At 36.4% G+C, this 17,103-nt stretch overlaps 1 protein-coding gene across 1 annotated transcript in view; it reads right to left on the bottom strand.

Moving 5' to 3' along the window:
- The window catches only part of PLA2G4A (phospholipase A2 group IVA), a 247,567-nt gene extending 231,338 nt beyond the window's left edge, over positions 1-16,229 (bottom strand). The window contains exon 1 of the mRNA XM_063105935.1: positions 16,101-16,229. Within this exon, the coding sequence (XP_062962005.1) occupies positions 16,101-16,229 (129 nt within the window). The remainder of the gene's footprint in view (positions 1-16,100) is intronic.
- Between the last annotated feature and the right edge of the window lie 874 nt (positions 16,230-17,103).

The following is a 17,103-nucleotide window of genomic DNA, read 5'->3' as shown; positions in this document are numbered from 1 at the left end:
GGGTAATAAAACCAGGGTGGGTGCAGGGGAGGGCTTTGGGTTAGCTGACATCGACTCCAATCATGAGGTCGAAGTTTGTGTGGTTGTTGTGGATGTTTTTAGTTTGTTTTTTGGTGTGTGGATTTGTTGCTGTCCTCCACTTCACTGTGCTGTGGCACAAGCCTAGAAAAGAGGAGAGAGGAGTCGGGCAGGGCAATATAAGCAGTGTAAGTCCTAAAGTGAATTCTACTCATAAAGCTTCTAGATCTCATACAAGAGAAATGATCGGAGATCATATTCTCAAGCTAAGATCTCACTACAGAAATATTTAAGGAAGTCTACGTAACTATGAAGAGGTAAAAGGATTTTTAACACAAGTACCAATGCATCCAAATAAATATTTCCCAGTAAATTAATCCTATTAGTATCTTAAACATTGAATAAAATAATACTGCCACTACTTAAAATACCCAAAGAGGTCAGAAAATGTTCAACAAACAATAGACTGACCGTATAGCCACCAAGTCACCACCTTGAAGGGACCAGCACTCGTTCAGATGAATAATTTCTGTTAATTTGGTTTTTAAAAAATAAATCATTTTACTTTGTAGTTGCTTTTCGTATTCTACTGTTAAAGATCTTTTACTTCTGTTTTGTCATTTGTGTTATACTGTACGGTTGTGCTCAACCTAGCAGGAGTTTTATACCTCTAATTTTAACATAGATCTATTCATACCAGTATTCATCCAGTATTATAAATGGACATAATAATAATATTGGAGAGATATTGGAGTGATTGCACAGATATGTAATGTAAACGTCAGTATGTTGAAGATGCTTTTTTAGAGTAACTTGGTAGCTAGTAAGTTGTGCCCTATTACTAATATAAAATTAGCTAACATAAAAGTTCAGAATTAGAGGTCTGCTCTCACCTACAGAAAGAAATTTAACTTATCTAGTCATCCATAAGTCCTATAAACAAAGCCTATATTGTTACAATAGTTTTCATCATTAATGTATACCATTTATTTTCCTTAAAATTAAAATGACCTACTAAAATTACTATTTAATTGTATAATTATCAATAACACTGTCTAATTACTAATTGAAATACTATTATAGTCTCACAGTTTACTTTTTAAAAATGTTTTCCACCCTAAAAGAAAATGCAGGAAAAAAGTATATACATATTTAGAAATGATAAGAAACCAATTCATCACCTTTGATTCTAACCAAAAAAATTTGGCATCCTTTGGCCAACTTTTCAGTTAGAAGACGTGTAGAGCTGAACTATGCACACTTCACTCCCTTAGTTACCAGCTCTTCCATGAAAACTTTAGGAAAACGACAAGCTATTAATTGATAAGGCTTTGTTAAGGGTGCGGCTGACTAAAGACAGCTGCTCACTAATTTGCTTAGCTGGCTTTGGGCTGTTCTACTGCCCTCGGGTAACTGGCACACCCAGATATTCCATTAAAAGCTTATTTTGGGTTGTTCTAACAAGCTTCTCTGAATCGGAAGTAAACCAAATGAGGTAAAAACATTAGCCTTTGTCATCAAAGGATGCGTCACTGATACTTGCTAAACCTGGCTACTCCCTGCAATTCACCCTCTTTTTTTCATTTCTTTTTCAAAACATTAGGATGAGTGTAAAATGACAGGTGCGATATGGTGCACATTGAGGGGTTTTTAATTCAGCTTTGTATGGTTATGGAAGAATGCCCAGGAGGTACAATCTAAGCTGAGACCTTAGAATAAACATAATTTAACCAGAATAGATCGCCATTGTCCTCCATGGTGCTAAATCTAAAAGTCGATTCTCAATCGTATCTTATTTGAACTCTCTATCAACAGCCTTGACGTAGTTGCTTGCTTCCACATCTTTGTAGAGCTTTCTTCACTTGGCTTCTAGAACATCATACTCTCCTCACTTTCTTATTGTCCTGTAATTCAGTCTCCTTTACTCAAATACTCAGGAATATTGAAGTACCTATGGGCTCAGTCCTTGGACTATTTATCTTTTCTCTCTACTCTTAATTTCTTGTTTATATATCCATTTTCATGGTTATATATTTCAACTATGTGCTAATGATTTCCAAATTTAAATTTTTAGCCCAATCTTCTCCCCTGAACCTAGAATTGTCTACCACTGTTTAGAATTGCCTACTCAAACTCTTCACTTGATTACTTATAGATATTGCAAACTTAACATATTCAAAATTAAGCTTCTAACACTCTGTCCTAAAATCTGCTCTTTCTGTAGTCTTTTCCAATCTCACTTAATGGTAACTCCATACTTCCAGTTACTCAGGACCAAAACCCTGATGTAATCTTTGATCCTTCTCTTTCTCTTTCATCTCACATGAATCATTACAAATCAAATGGACTCTTCCTTAAAAATATATACAAAATAGAATTACTTTTTATCAACATCACCACAACAACCCTGGCCCAAGCCACCTTCATGACTCATCAGCATGATTTTAATAGCTTCTTGATTTGTCTGCCAGCTTTATCCTTCCCCATCAACTCTCTACTATCAACAAAGAAGCCAGAGAATATTATCCTTTTGTTTTACCACTGCCCCCATTTCTAAGGCTTCCCATTTCATTAAGAGAAAAGCCAAAGTCTAATAAGGCCTTTGTGATATGGCCCTACTTTACCTCTCTGACTTAATCACCTTCCAGTCTCCTCCCTTTGCTCACTCTGCATTAGACATAGTGGCCTCTGTGCTGCTCCTGGAATTTTTTTGACAAGACCAAATGATTGATTTGGTTATGTATGGATGAAGGAGAGGAGGAATTAGGACAATACCTAAACTTATGACTTAGACCACTATGGGTATGGTGATGCATTCACTAGAAAAGGAAGTATGGATGGAAAACCAGCTTTGAAGTTAAAAGGAGGAGATATAATGAGCACAGTTTTGAAAATGTTCAATTTGAGTTGCCTCTGAGATGTCTATAGAAATGCATTAATCATTTGATGTATGGGTTTGAAGCTCAGAAGAGAGATCTGTATTGTAAACATTTGGGAGTCATCGTTATATAGTAAATGGAGCCATGAAATGAATTAAACTGGTGAGTGGACCTAGCAATGGCACAGTAGTGAATTCCTTGTAAGCCAAAGGATATACAATACTTGCGACACTTTCAAATATGGCAAAGAGGGAATCAAATACATAAAAAGGAAAACCTAATTAGTGAGAGCTCTCAGTTAGTATGCTTTTAATTGAAAATAAAGAAATATCCTACTAAATATAGGTTTAAAAGTAGGGATTTATTATCCACAAGACAAGTTATCTGGAAGTGGACAGTTCAATATCTCAATGAGGCCTCCAAAACCCAGACTCTTTCCCTCTTTCAATGCCTCACTCTACTGAGTATTGTTTTCAGGCGTACATAACAAATACTTATCCTGTATCAGACTCAACGCCTCAGAAAAATCAACTGCATTTGAACCTCACTATAACCCTCTTAGGTAGTTACTATTATTACCATAATTCCCAGCTTATGGATAGGGAAAGATCAGCAGAGGGATTAAGTAACTTACCCAAGTCACAAGACAGCGTGTTGGTGAGCCAGGGCTTAAACCTCGACTCCAGAGTTCATGTTCTTAATCACTGTATTATATATACCGCCTTTCCTTTTCACTTTTAAGATAGCTTCAGAGATATAGACTTCACTTCCTCGTACAATCCACGCAAGGGCTGGGAGAGCCTGCCAGTAGCCTCCTAACAGAGTTCACCTTGTACCTCGTTAACCAGGACTAGATCACACATCCTTCCCTAAATCGGTCCCTGGTAGTGGGAAATGAGATTACTTTTCTTGATTACAGTGTCACCTGTTACTGGAGAAAAAAAAAACAAATCTGGGTTCTGTTTAAAAAGAAGAGGTAGATGTTAATAGGAGGTGCTATTATTGTGGAAACTTAGGGAAGACTGTGCTTCAAAAAGAAGGAAATATCATAAATTTTTAAATATTATGATGAGGTTAAATAAGATAAAGCTAAAAAAAAAGTTAAGTGACAAAGCAATCACCGGTGATCTTTTGGACAATAGTTTCTGAAGAATTTTGGGATTAGACCAGATCAGAGTGTTTTGAAATGCTGAGGACAGAGAGAATGAAACTGCTCTTTGAAGTGAAATAGAAAGGGAAAGAGGGCGGTAGATGAATAGGGCTATGAAACTGAGGGGAGTTTTCTTATTTTAGGTAAGAAACTGACTTGGATATAGCTACATGTTGATGGGAAGGAACCGGGAAAAGGAAACTGGAGAAGTGAGATTCCTGTGAAGGAAGAGAGGCTGAGGTCTGGAGTACAAGTAGAACAATCAATGTCAGTTGTCTGTTCCATGGATAGGATAGAAAATGCATGGGTTTAAGTAAATTTGTAACTATTCAATTAGGAATATGAGGTGGCTCCTACCTAATTGTCGCATGCAGACCCTTACTGGTAGGCAAGGACCACTCGAGACAAAATCATTGATGCTCGAATCACATGGTTTATTGATCACACATGTCACACATACCACACTTTCACTTTCAATTACTCTATGTCCTGGCCCACTTCTAACTTAAACTAAATGATCCCTTAAGGGCTCACAGCACACAACTCCTATTTTTTATCCTGTTAGGAACAGGTCAGGGATCTTACGTCCCTGGTGCAAAGTTCTTTTCTGACTCACGACCACCAGGAACTGAATACCTCTGATGGAGTGTGATTAATAATCCTTGAGAATGTGGCTTGAGAGCAGCGTACACCTGGGTCCCTTCTCAGTATGGCAGAGGCAGCACTCAAGGGTCTTTACCCTTGTGGGCTAAAAGTCCCATGGGCTTCAACAAGACTGGCTTCCACCTCTGTGTGAGAGTAGCCCAGACCAAGAAGTGTCAATTCCAATCTGTTTCCATCCATTGGACCGAGGATCCGAGTGGCCAGCAACCTGCCACAGCTGACAGATGCAGCAAAGACGGTCTGTCATGTAGTCCAGTTATACCCTGCTTGGGTGTCTGGCAAGGTTGATAAGGTGATGCCACATGGATGACCAACTGCATCCAGGTGGTAATATCTCTAAAGGGTGCAATTGGTTAAGGCCCTGGACATTCACGTCATGTGAGCATGTCCTGCTTAGGCCTGCCGAGTTCATAACATAAGTTCCCCTGACCAAAGTTCCTCCATCTTAAATTAGCACAAGGTACTTATTTAGCTCTCCCAACACTAATGACTCCCCTTGCATCCAGGCTGAAGTATTCAAGGCAGCAGGACTTTTCTCACACTTGGTCCAGAAGGTCAGTATCGTGACATCCTATTAAGACGCCTCAAGGGCTGGCTAGTTAGCTCAGTTGATTACAGCATGGTGTTGATAACACCAGTGTCCAGGGTTCGATTCTTGTACTGGCCAGCTGCCAATAAATAAATAAATAAATACATTTAAAAAAAAAAAAAAACTCTTCAGATAAAAGCCCTTAGAGCTTATAAGATTGATCCCAGCTGAATGTAGCATCTCACATCTCAGTGACTGCCTTATCATAGTTCTGTAGACACATTCATTTATAACTTAATATAAAGATAAATGTATTGCTATTTTTACCTTTTGGTATTTTGTGTCATGTGTTCCTAAATGGATTTTAATCCTCTTGAAAGGAGAATTTTTTTTGTCATCTCTTTATACAGGACCATGTAAACAGTAGATGGCCAATAAGTGCCAAGTGATGGGTGACAGTAATAATAATAGTCTGTTAATGACCCGCATATTTTTTAACAATTCTGTGTTTTCACATAAAGGTTAGAATTTTATAAATTAACTTTGCATGAGCAATAATAAATTCCTGCTGGCCAGTAGTCATAACACCTGTGATTTAATGAGATTCATGTTCTAGACAACTCTGGGCAGTGTCAGAATTGGAAAAGGTATTCTGAAAATGATAGATCACCTAGGTGCAGCTCGTATTTCTGAATCACCTAAGGGTGTCCATCTGAATCATCATTGACCAAAAGTCAAATTATGCCCAGGTAGAAACAACAGCTTCTAAATAACTAAGATAGGTGGAAGTGGAAGATGGGATGAAGCATAAAAGTAAAATTTCTCCCTACTTAAAATTAATCATACTTCATAAAAAGTCACTGGGCAATTAATTAAAGCCGGCCCTATCGTGTTCTGAATTTAATTTTAGTCTAACAATTGGAGATGAAACTTATTGTTTTGTTTCACTGAAAGGTATGTCACTTCCAATTCTAGAGTGGGCAGGAAGCATGACATCCATTCATTCACTTACTCACTCACTCATGCATCATTGATTCAGCGGATATTGAACATGATTTTTACACCAGGACCAGGAATTAAGACAAACATGGACATGAACATTGTCTTCAAGCACTTTACAATTCAGTGTAGCCTCTCACAGTTCTGTTGTGAATGATTTTAACTGGACAGTGGCCATTTAATTAAGAATTTCTACTTAAAATTTGCCCTGAGCTTGTGTAATAAAGAAAATTTCTGTTCTTTTCTTTTTTATGGCAAAAGCAGCTAAAAAAAAAAAAATCAAAAGAAAAAATGTAGAATACTAGTTTTAAAAAAGGCTGCTGCTTATTTAATTATTTTATAATTAATCAAAAAATATTTGCATTCCTTTTTTAAAAATAAATGTATAAACCAGTGGAAATTGTGCACATGAATTATTTCAGGTATGTAGCAAATATCTTAAAAATAAAATGCCTAATAAACAGTAAAAATATGCAAACAAAGCAAGCATTAAATGAACGATCTTGGCAGACACAGAAATAAAATGCAATTTTGCATATCTCAATACTCTGGCCTATTCCTAGAAAGATTTTTCTAAAATCTGTTTAATATAAAGAAGGGTATTTCAGTTAATTAGTTAATCTAGACCCAACACAATTACCTGAAGTTTTGTTTTCTAAGTGAATTAACTAATTTGACTATTTTTTTATACTTCTTAAATTCAATAACCATTTATATTTTCTATGGTTATTTGTAACCATAGCTAATTAGCTATAAATTAATAATCAATTAAACAGAGTGATTATATTCCTTCTATGTTTTAATTTACTTACCTAAAAGTGCAACTACCTTATGATCTTTTAGTGTATTATCCTTATTTATTAGTTTAAACAATAGTACTGGGCATTAAACATATGCAAGGCAATTTGCTCATCCAATTTAAAGAGGAATCAGAATGATTTGTTTTCAACAAGCTTATAACTTAGCAGAGGCAGTAAGTCATGCAACCTTATTGCCCCAAAACTCAAATTGAATATATAATACATCATGAGAGAGATTTAATATATGACATGAGTTGAGTGGAGGGATGGTCTCTACTGAGGGTGAAGCAGGAAGCAGAGAAGGCTTTGAAGAGGACGGGCTTGAGTTTGATGTCAATAGAGGTGAATGAAAGGACATCGAAAGCTGAGGAAAAAGCATATTGAAAAAAGATGAAGTGCTCCAGGTTGGGAAGACTATAAGACAGAAAATTTGGAAGACAAGCTTGGGCCAAAGAGTTGATTATCTGAATACCGAATAATAGAATTTTGAGTCTAGGCAATAGAAAATCAATAAGAATCAAAGAAGAGAAAAAAATTCTTCCAAATTCAATCAAGGAAAATGAAAGGCATCAGGTAATTAATGAAACATAGCCTCTCTAATTAGCCAATTACAAATCACCACCCCTAGTCACCTGCCCCTCTCTCCTCACTGAACTGGCTTTTCATCTTGCAAAGCAGTGGAAGACTGTACAGGAACTGTCACTAATCACTCAAGAGATGCTTCTTAAGGTGTGGTTGGGAGGGACTATCAGAAGTCTGTCTTTCTTGCCAGAAATACATTCATACTAAAATTATTCTAAATCATAGCAGTAACTTCGTGACGGGACTCGTATCAATGATTCATATATGAGTCATAGCAACTCATGTCATTATCAGTATGTTCTTCATTGCAAATATTTTAATATTTCCATCAATAGAGGATATTCCACACAATAGTAATCTGTACAATGGTCTATTGTGCAGCCGTTTGGAATGATTTCTGAGCTATACAAGTTGACTTGAAGGGATTTCCACAGCTGAGATAAGTAACAAATACCAACAACAACCAGTGCATAGTGTATGCCAGTGTTTTCCATATACTATCTTACTTAATCTTCAGTCAAATCCTATTGTCATTACCTTATTTAAAATGAAGAAAGTAAAGCACAGAAAGATTAAGAAACCTGCCTGAAGTCAAACACCTAGTAACTGATAGAAACAGGCAGTTTGCCTCTAGATTTCAACCTCTTCACCACCACCCACCCACTTCACTATGCTGTTTGTCCAATCTAAGGTTGGGCTTGATAAAATCTCCATGTAGCTGGTTATCACATTTTTTAAATTTAATACCAGATGCCACAATAACAGCTTTAAATACCAGGCAATCAAATAGGACTTCCAAAGTTCTATCTATGAATTGTTAGTGCAATGAGTATAAAATATCTGGTTTACTTTTTTGTTTTTTTTCTTTTCCATTTAGAATGCTTTTTGGATAAAGCTGTACAGAGCCACAGAGTACCTGTTACTTAGGACAAGTGGGTTTCAAATGGTGTTATATCAAAGAAATAGCATTTTATTTTTCCTTATTTCCTCCATTTTGCTTTTATATTTTCTCTTTTTGTTCTACGCCATAGGTTGAAATCCAGCAAGTACTACAATCTTTCTCTTTACTCTTATAAAATGGGTCATTTTTACTACCTAGAATAGTTTCATTTTAGTAATTAACATGTCCAGAAATGTATAATAGACAAAATGACAAAAGCATAAAAAGTTAAAACTTATTCTTTTTCCCAACTCCTGCTTGGCCAGGTTGAGAGCCTGCAGAATTCAGATTGGAGAAAGAAAAGGGCTGGTCCACTTGCATTCTATTTCTCTACCTAGTGCTATTAATTTCTGGTTTAACTACACTGTGCTCAGAAAACATCCTCTACATAATTTTAATCCTAGAAATTTGTTGCAACTTTTTTATGGCCCAGGATTAAGTTGATATTTTAAAATGTTCTCTCTGTCGTAGAAAATAATATGTGTTTACAGATGTTCAGTACTATGTTCTACATGTATCAATTAGGTTGAGTTTTTTAATCATGTTAAATCTTCAATATGCTTTCTACTTTTTTGTCTGCTTCTTTTTTGTTGTTATTAATAGAGTTGTGTTAGAGTCTTTTACTATAACTGTGCATTTACCTACTTCTCCTTAGACCTCTGCACATTTTTGCTTAATTTATTTTAAAATAATGTTGCTAGGGACATTCAAACTTAGAGTTTCTCTGTCTTCCTAACGAATTGAATCTTTATCAGCAGGTTCTGTTCATCTACAATAAATTTTTGCCTTAAAGTCTACTTAATTTACCAATAACATTGCTATACTAACCTTTTTGTTCTTTTCAAGGTATATCTTTATTCTGTCCTTTAACTTCTACTATTTCTGTATTTTCATATTTTAAGTGTTTCTATCGTAAGCAGTATATAGCTAGGTTTTGTAATTTTGTCCAGTGCGATATTCTCTATCCTTTAATTGGACTATTCGATTTACATTTAATGTAATTACCGATATATTTATGTTAGGTCTACCTTTTTTTTTTTTTTTTTAGCTTTATACTCATCCTGTCTCTTATATTTTTTCTGTCCTTGCTTCTTTTAGAATAATTTTTGAAATTATTCTATTTCATTCCCCTCTACCATCTGTCAAGGAAGCTACACACATTATTGTTTGAGTGGAAAACCTAGTTATCTTTATATCATGAAAACCTAATATAAATTTAAGTCTTTAACTCTTTTTACTCCTGTCCTAACTTATATGCTATTGTTATCTTATATTTTAACACATGTACTATATACTCCCAAATATATTGTTGGGACTGTTGTTGACGTATACATAGTTGTTTTCCATTTAGTTGCCATTTGTCCTTTTCTATACTCTCACTTTACCTGTACATCTGTCCTCAGAACTGGGACAATTCTCCTGACAGGAAATCTTTGCCCAACCCATTGTCAAGAGTATGTTCTGTTTTCATTATGAGCTTTATAGTTTTAACCCTCACATTTAGTCTATGATGTATCATGTGAGATTCCATAAGTGTTGTCAAGTTGCTCTAGCATCATTTATTGAATTAAATTGGCACCTTTATAAAAAAGTCAAGTAAGTAATGGTGTACGTGTGTCTATTCCTGGACCCCCTGTTCTGTTCCATTGCTCTATTTTTCTATTTATAAACCAAAACAAAGCATACTAAGTCTGAAAATATGGTAGTATTAGTTCCCCATTTTGTTCTTCTTCAAACTTGTTTTGTGTACTCTAGGTCTTTTGTATTTCTATGTAAAATATAGAATCTTCTTGTTAACTTCGATAAAAACACCAGCTTGAATATATACTAATATATGTATATATCTGTCTCTATATCTAGATCTAGATCTTTTAAGAGACTCTTAAGATCTACATTTTTATCTTCTCATCCTCTCAGCCCCCTCTTCTGGAATTTAGGATCTGTCCACTGAGGCTGCCTTGCTTCTTATCGGAAGTCTTCAATGGAGTCTCTTTCAAAACAATTTCAGGAAAAAAATTCCTACTTCAGATTCCACCATCTGATTTCTAAGAAACCGTAAGTCTTTGCTCCATTTTCAGGGGGATAGACTTCCCAAACACTTTTCCCCAGCTCTTTGGCCGTGGAATGTTTTAGCCAGCTTCTGGCCTATGAACTTTCTTTTTTTTGTGAATGAATCAGACATGGCTATGTCCCTTTCATCCAAGGATCCCACACAAAGCTCTCCAAGTGATCTTCAGAAATCCTCTCTCATTAGGCTTACAGTGAGGGGGAAAAAAAAGACTACTATCCCTTGGCAAAGGTGAGCCTCGTAGCACAATGATTGTCCTCAGTGAAACCCTCAGTTTTTAGCAACTCCAAGCCTCTTCACCTTCATCCACTTTACAGCTAAATGAGAGCGCAGAGCGAAGAATAGCAAATCACTCTATACCTCTTCCTGTGAAGTCCGGCAAAAGGCAACCAGCTCCTCATTTTGACCTCTGCTGCCTGAGGTCTCAGCCAAATGGAGACAGACTGAGTCCCAATTTAGTAGTGCCTTCAAAAGGCACAAAGTATGAGGAGAAATAACACTTATAGGTCACCTACTTTACGCCACCTCCTTTTCTAGGTACTTTATACATATTTTCTCGTCTGTTCACAACCTTGTGATAAACACTAATAGTTGATTAAAAATTCATAGTAAAATAACATAAATTTCTTAAAGTTGGCAAAAAGAATTTTAAAAAAGAATGTAGGAAAGAATTCTAAAATTAAGAAATATAGTAAATTAAGAACATGTGTTTTATGTATTTGACTTACAAATAACATATGTTTTGAAGTTTCTTCAAACTTTTCCATAAACTGAAAGTGAATTTTCTGCCTACAATGCAGTCTGTATGGGTAAATTACATCAGATAACAATTTGTCTTTGTCTTTTTTTCCTGTCTCATGTAATTACAGTACCCCCTTTAATTTTTCTTCTCATCTCTACTCCCATGAATTCCCTGGTCTTTTCCTCATTACCACCTTCTGCACCAACAAAACAAATCCCTGATTGATTTCCCAGATCTAGTATTATAAGCTTTCAATTGTCCCTGAACGCCGCTACAAAACCGTTCTTTACAGCACTCTGTTTTCATCATATCACTCTAATCCAAAAAATTTACCAAGACATTCTATTGTTAGTTCTCTCTTCTGGAAGAGGCAATTAAAGCCAAATCTACTAACTCTTGACATGCAAAAAATGAGTGATACCACAGCCAGATCTCCAAGAAACATATAATATAGCTCAACAAAATGCATCCTATTCTTTATTTTTAGCTCAGGTCTTGCCTCCAAGCCTCAGTCTAATTTTACTCTAGTGAACTTCTGTTTGGCCTGGACTACCTCAATTCTATACAGTATTTCTCTTGGGCTCTACTTCAGTTCTTTCCCAGTTTTGCAAGAATAGGAATAGTTAACCTGAATAGGAGCTTACACAATGCTGCTTAAAAAAAGATAAAGAATTCCAAGGAACAGAAGTGCAAGAGAAAGATTTGGAAGAAAGGTCCCAGTCCAGTTCTCTTTGCAATTCCTTTAGTACCCCCACCCAAAGCTTTAGACATAGCAGAGGCTTATGTTTCTTTGAGCTTCCTCTAGAGGTCGGAGCACTCATTAACAGTGATTATCGACCAAACACAAATTCACAATTCTCATTGTACTTAGAGCAGACCATGCTCATCCCAGCATCGTTTACTTATAATTCAGTAACAGAAATATAAGCAAAGTGCAGAAGAAATGAAAAAAGCTTCATAAATATCTAGGGAAATGTTTAATTGATTGTTCATTCATTCTTTCAATAAATACCTTGGGCTAGAGCACAAGTTTTACCTTTCAGTTTTAGCAGAATTGTCTTTCTGATAGGTACAAATTATAGGCTCTAGTAGAAATAATAAAGGGCACATTGAGTAAGTTTCCCAAAAGGCAAAAGTACCAAGAAAAAAGCTCTTCAGACAGTAAAGACTCAATTTGCCTGTTTTGTACATTAATTTGTTCATTCATTCTATATTTGTACCATGTGTCAGGATGCATTTGGTATGAAATTAAGCAGTAAATGTGGTATAGCATCTGCCCTTGCGACGTTTACAATCCAGTGATAGCTGACAAGTCAGGTGACAGGAAAGGAGTCACATGGAAGAATGTCAGAAGAGAAATAAAGGGCAGAAACAAAAGGAAACAGGCATTCAAGAATAAAGAGACGTCTGAGTTAAATTTTAAAGGATTTGGGTTAGTTGGGAGTAGGAGGAAAGGGCATTGAATAATGTCAAATAAATGTGTCACAGAAGTATCATAGACTAATGAATAAGCTGGAAATTTACCTCTTGACTTCAGTAATACTTTAATTACACAATTTTTTTTTAACTTCAGAGAATATTAAGAGAGAAAAATTCTTCAAATGCCTGGCAACGGCCCAAAAAGATGATCTGAAACACAGTAAAAACTCAGAGGAAAGATACTGAGAAGAGATGGGGTGCATTAAAGATAAAATTCTTTTAAAATTATGATTAGGGACAGCTTTGATTATCGCAATGGTATCTTAAGGACCTCAAAAAAGTCGCAATTAAATTCTATTCAGACAATAAATATACAATAAACAGCTCTCCTTCCACCAGAATAACCTTATAGATAAGCCAATTTTCTGCATTTGTAAAGACATGAAAGATCATAAGAATCTTACTTTGCGTAAGAGAAAACAAAGATCCAGAGAAGTTAAGTAAACAAACTTACACAGGAAGTGACACCTGGGCAAGTAAGTGATCTGTAATTTAGTGCTGCTTCTACTATACCAGAATGAATAAATCAGAATATTGCATGTGGGAAAGATTATATAGAGCTATGTTAAAACTATTCGCTTTCCATAATTATTGCTAATCTTTAAACTTTCCCTCTACTCTTCCTATCATAAGACTGTTAGACTAAACAAGTAGCAATAAATTTTTGACTGAGATTATTAAAAACATGAAATTTTATTAGCGAAATGATTTTAAAAAATAAAACCCTTCCCTAGGATTTGGAATTTTCCACTTTCCAAGTTCTTACCATGTTTAAATAAGAATGGAAAAACACAGATTAGTTATAAAATCTCTTCACAGAGATAATGTGTTCGCATTCAAAATGTGTAAAGTTGGGCTTCTTTCATTTGAATGTTTGTGAATTACACACTCAACAGAGATTTATTGAGCATTCAATACGTGTGAGGATTGTATCAAATGCTAAGGATAAAACAGTGAAAACAAACATAAAACAAATATATCAGGCTCTTGTGACAAAAACAGTCCAGTGAATCGTGTCTCACAAACAGTACATTTCTTAACTATTTATTTCAAGCATAAGTCTGTATTGTCTTTCAATGTTTCAGTAGCTTATTGAAATTAAATTAGAGAAACAGTTTCTCTAATCCCACACAGTTTTGTTCCATATTCTTGTCTTCAAGGTATTGATTTTTTACTTTTGACCATCTGATGGATATAGAATGATTACAGCGTTGGGTTTGTAATTTGCATGTATCTAATAACTAAAGAAATAGAGTATTTTTTCATACATTCATGGGCCATTTGTATTTCTTCTGTGAAATGTCTATTTATTTTGCCCATATGTTTAGTGAGTTGTTGATTTTGTTAATGTTTAGAAATTATTTACATATGATGGATATTAATCCTTTGTTATCATTTATATTCTTGTGTGAGACACAAATGGCTTGAAGCCTTGATTTTGTGTCCCTTTGTGAATCTACTTTCACACAGATGAGAAATCTGCTCTCATCTGCTTTGCATGCTCAAATCAGACTTTTCCTCCCAAAGCTCCTGCCCTGAATTTGTAACTTTCTACTGAGAGACATTCATCTTGTTCCAGAAGTTCTGATAATATTTCAAATCTTCTGTTACATTTATATATCCCCAGCACTTAGAGGAGTGTCTGACATACCTGTGTCTGACACACAAGTACATTTATTCATTAAATGAATAGATGATACTGTTTAACTCCCCAGGATCTGCATCTCCCAATGTTGGGGCTACTTTATCATTCATGCATACAAAAAACATATGCTTGGTATTTACTTGTAATAAATAATTCACAGACTATAATGATGAGTTTAAAAATGGATTAGAAGCCTTGTGGAGAATATAACACATTAAAAATTACTATTAGAGCAATAAGAATAATAGTAGAATGGAATCATGTGTTTGCTTATCTCCAAAGGATCCAAAGGGGTTTTCAGAAAAAAAAAAAAAAAAAAAAACCTAGAATAACTGTATAAAATGTAAATATATCCTTAAAAATCAGAATCAAGTAAATATTAATTAAATTAGTATATCAAAATCAGGAACCCAAATATGTAGGTCATAACAGTATACATAGTTGCTGTTTCATATTTGATTTTAAAGTTATTGATAAACAAAGCAGAAAGGAATATAGCATAAAATTCAGGTCTTTTTCTGTCAAAACAGAAAAAGCATAAGAGTGTTTTAGATGGTCTTTTCCTAGCACATAGTACTAAATAAATTTCCCAAAAGATGTTTCATGTCGGAATCAATAAATGATGTCCTAGAAAATGTCCTCCACAGGTGGTTAAGAAAATGCACCAAAAAACTGTGTGAAGCACTTTCTTATATAGGTAATAGGTACGTGCCAAGGGTTTTGGGAGATGTTTGCTGTTTGCCCAGTCTGCAACTTCTGTCCTTGGGACAGGGAGGTGAGAGGAGTTTCTAAAAGAGTAATGAGTTAAAGTTGAAGAAGATAAAAAATTAAATCAAATGCCAAAACCAATTCTGTGAACGTACTTGAAAACTTCATGCAAAGATTTGTATTATCTTTTAATTCTATTTTTCCATGAACTTTTTGAAGTACCTCGTATGGCTTGAAGATAGAACAAGGCACAAGCTCAGGTCTGATAGTGGGTGCCATAGTCTGCTTGGGCTGCTAAAACAAAATATCATAGACTCAGTAGCTTGTAAACAACAGACATGTATTTCTCACATGTCCAGAGGCTGGGAACTCCAAGATCAAGTCTCTGGTAAGGTCTTATCTCTTGGTCTATAGACAGCACCTTCTTGCTGTGCCCTCATGTGGTGGAAGGGACAAGGGGTCTCTCTCAGGTTTATTTTATAAAGACACTAATCCCATTCATGAAGGCTCTACCTCCATGACCTAATCGCCTCCTAAAGGCCCCACCTCCTAATGGCATCACCTTGGAAGTGAGGATTTCAGCATACGAATTTGGAGGGGACATAAACATTCAGACATAGTAATGAAAAAACAAAATAAATATAAGTATACATGACTGCAAGGATCGGGATTGTATGGAAATCTGAAGTTAAAAAGATGGTATACAAGTTATTATAACATTTTACCAGGGCAACAGCTTTTTGGTTCAGAGTCTCTCCTGAAGTCTATGTTTCATACATTGGCCTTAGAGAAACAGGCTTCAGAATATAGAACCTTCTAGTTCCTCCCATTTGCCACTCCTCAATACCAAACTGACTAGGTGTTGAGAAAATAGAATAGTTTAATCAGGCCCCCTCACCTTACGTCCAGTTGGAGGTGGTGCAGCATGTTCTTTGTAAGCAAATTGTGTGTGGGTGGAGTTAGTGTGCAAGTGTGGTGACGTGACTGGGCTGGCTGAGGCGTCCACTGCCTCAGGCATCTGCTCCATGTGGCCATGCTCTCAAATCTACAGCTCCAAGGACCTTTTTGCTGGTTACCCAGCTCATAGACCTGTGTGTGAGGGGTCTGGTGACCCAGCCTGGCATGTGAGGTGAATAGGGACCCAGCCTGGCATGTGAAGGGTTTGTGACCCAGTCTGGACAACGGGCTTGAGGGGTCTGTGAGCTCCAGACCCAGCCCTAGCTCAACAATTGACCCAGTCAGCAGGATTATGGGAAGGTAAAAGAGCTCAACAATTGGTGTAGTCTGCGACAGAATTCTGAGCAAGTATAGAAGCTGAAAGTCTTTGGAAGAAGGAAGAAATGTGGCTGCTTTTGAATATGCTCTGCACTGTGGCCACCTTCCTGTTGACCAGGATCTGGTTGCTGCACACTGTACTGCAAGGCAGCATAGACCAGGCACTATAATAGAAAATCCCTTGGGAGGGGGAGGAAATGTGGCTGTCCTTGAGCATGGTGTGCCCAGTGGCCACTTTTCTGCTGACCAGACCCTGGCTGCTGCTCACAGTGCTGCAAACTGATTGAGATTTGTGGCAGAAAGCAGAGTTGTTAGAAGCAAGGATGATTATCCTGGACGATGACGTGCAGCAACTGGCCACTGCTGCCTCTCACACCAGGGAAGACGATCAACCCAGTGGTGAGTTGGGGGAAACCATGAGTTTCCAGGCATGACCTGTTGTGCATGAGAAATAGAGACACGAGCAGCCTATGGGACTGGACAGACAACCAGTGGGCGATCCACAGGTGACCCAGTTCACCACCTACGTCCCGTATACCCAGGTTGAACTGGTTGACATGGGGAGACAGTTCAGGCAGAAACATGGGAAGAACCTGACTGCTTGGCTGTTGCGGTTATGGGACCTA

Source organism: Cynocephalus volans, chromosome 8 (genome assembly GCF_027409185.1).
Source record: "Cynocephalus volans isolate mCynVol1 chromosome 8, mCynVol1.pri, whole genome shotgun sequence".
NCBI classification, from domain to species: Eukaryota; Metazoa; Chordata; class Mammalia; order Dermoptera; family Cynocephalidae; genus Cynocephalus; species Cynocephalus volans.
The sequence above is the reverse complement of the archived record's forward strand: the minus strand, read 5'-3'. Positions and strand labels throughout refer to the sequence as shown.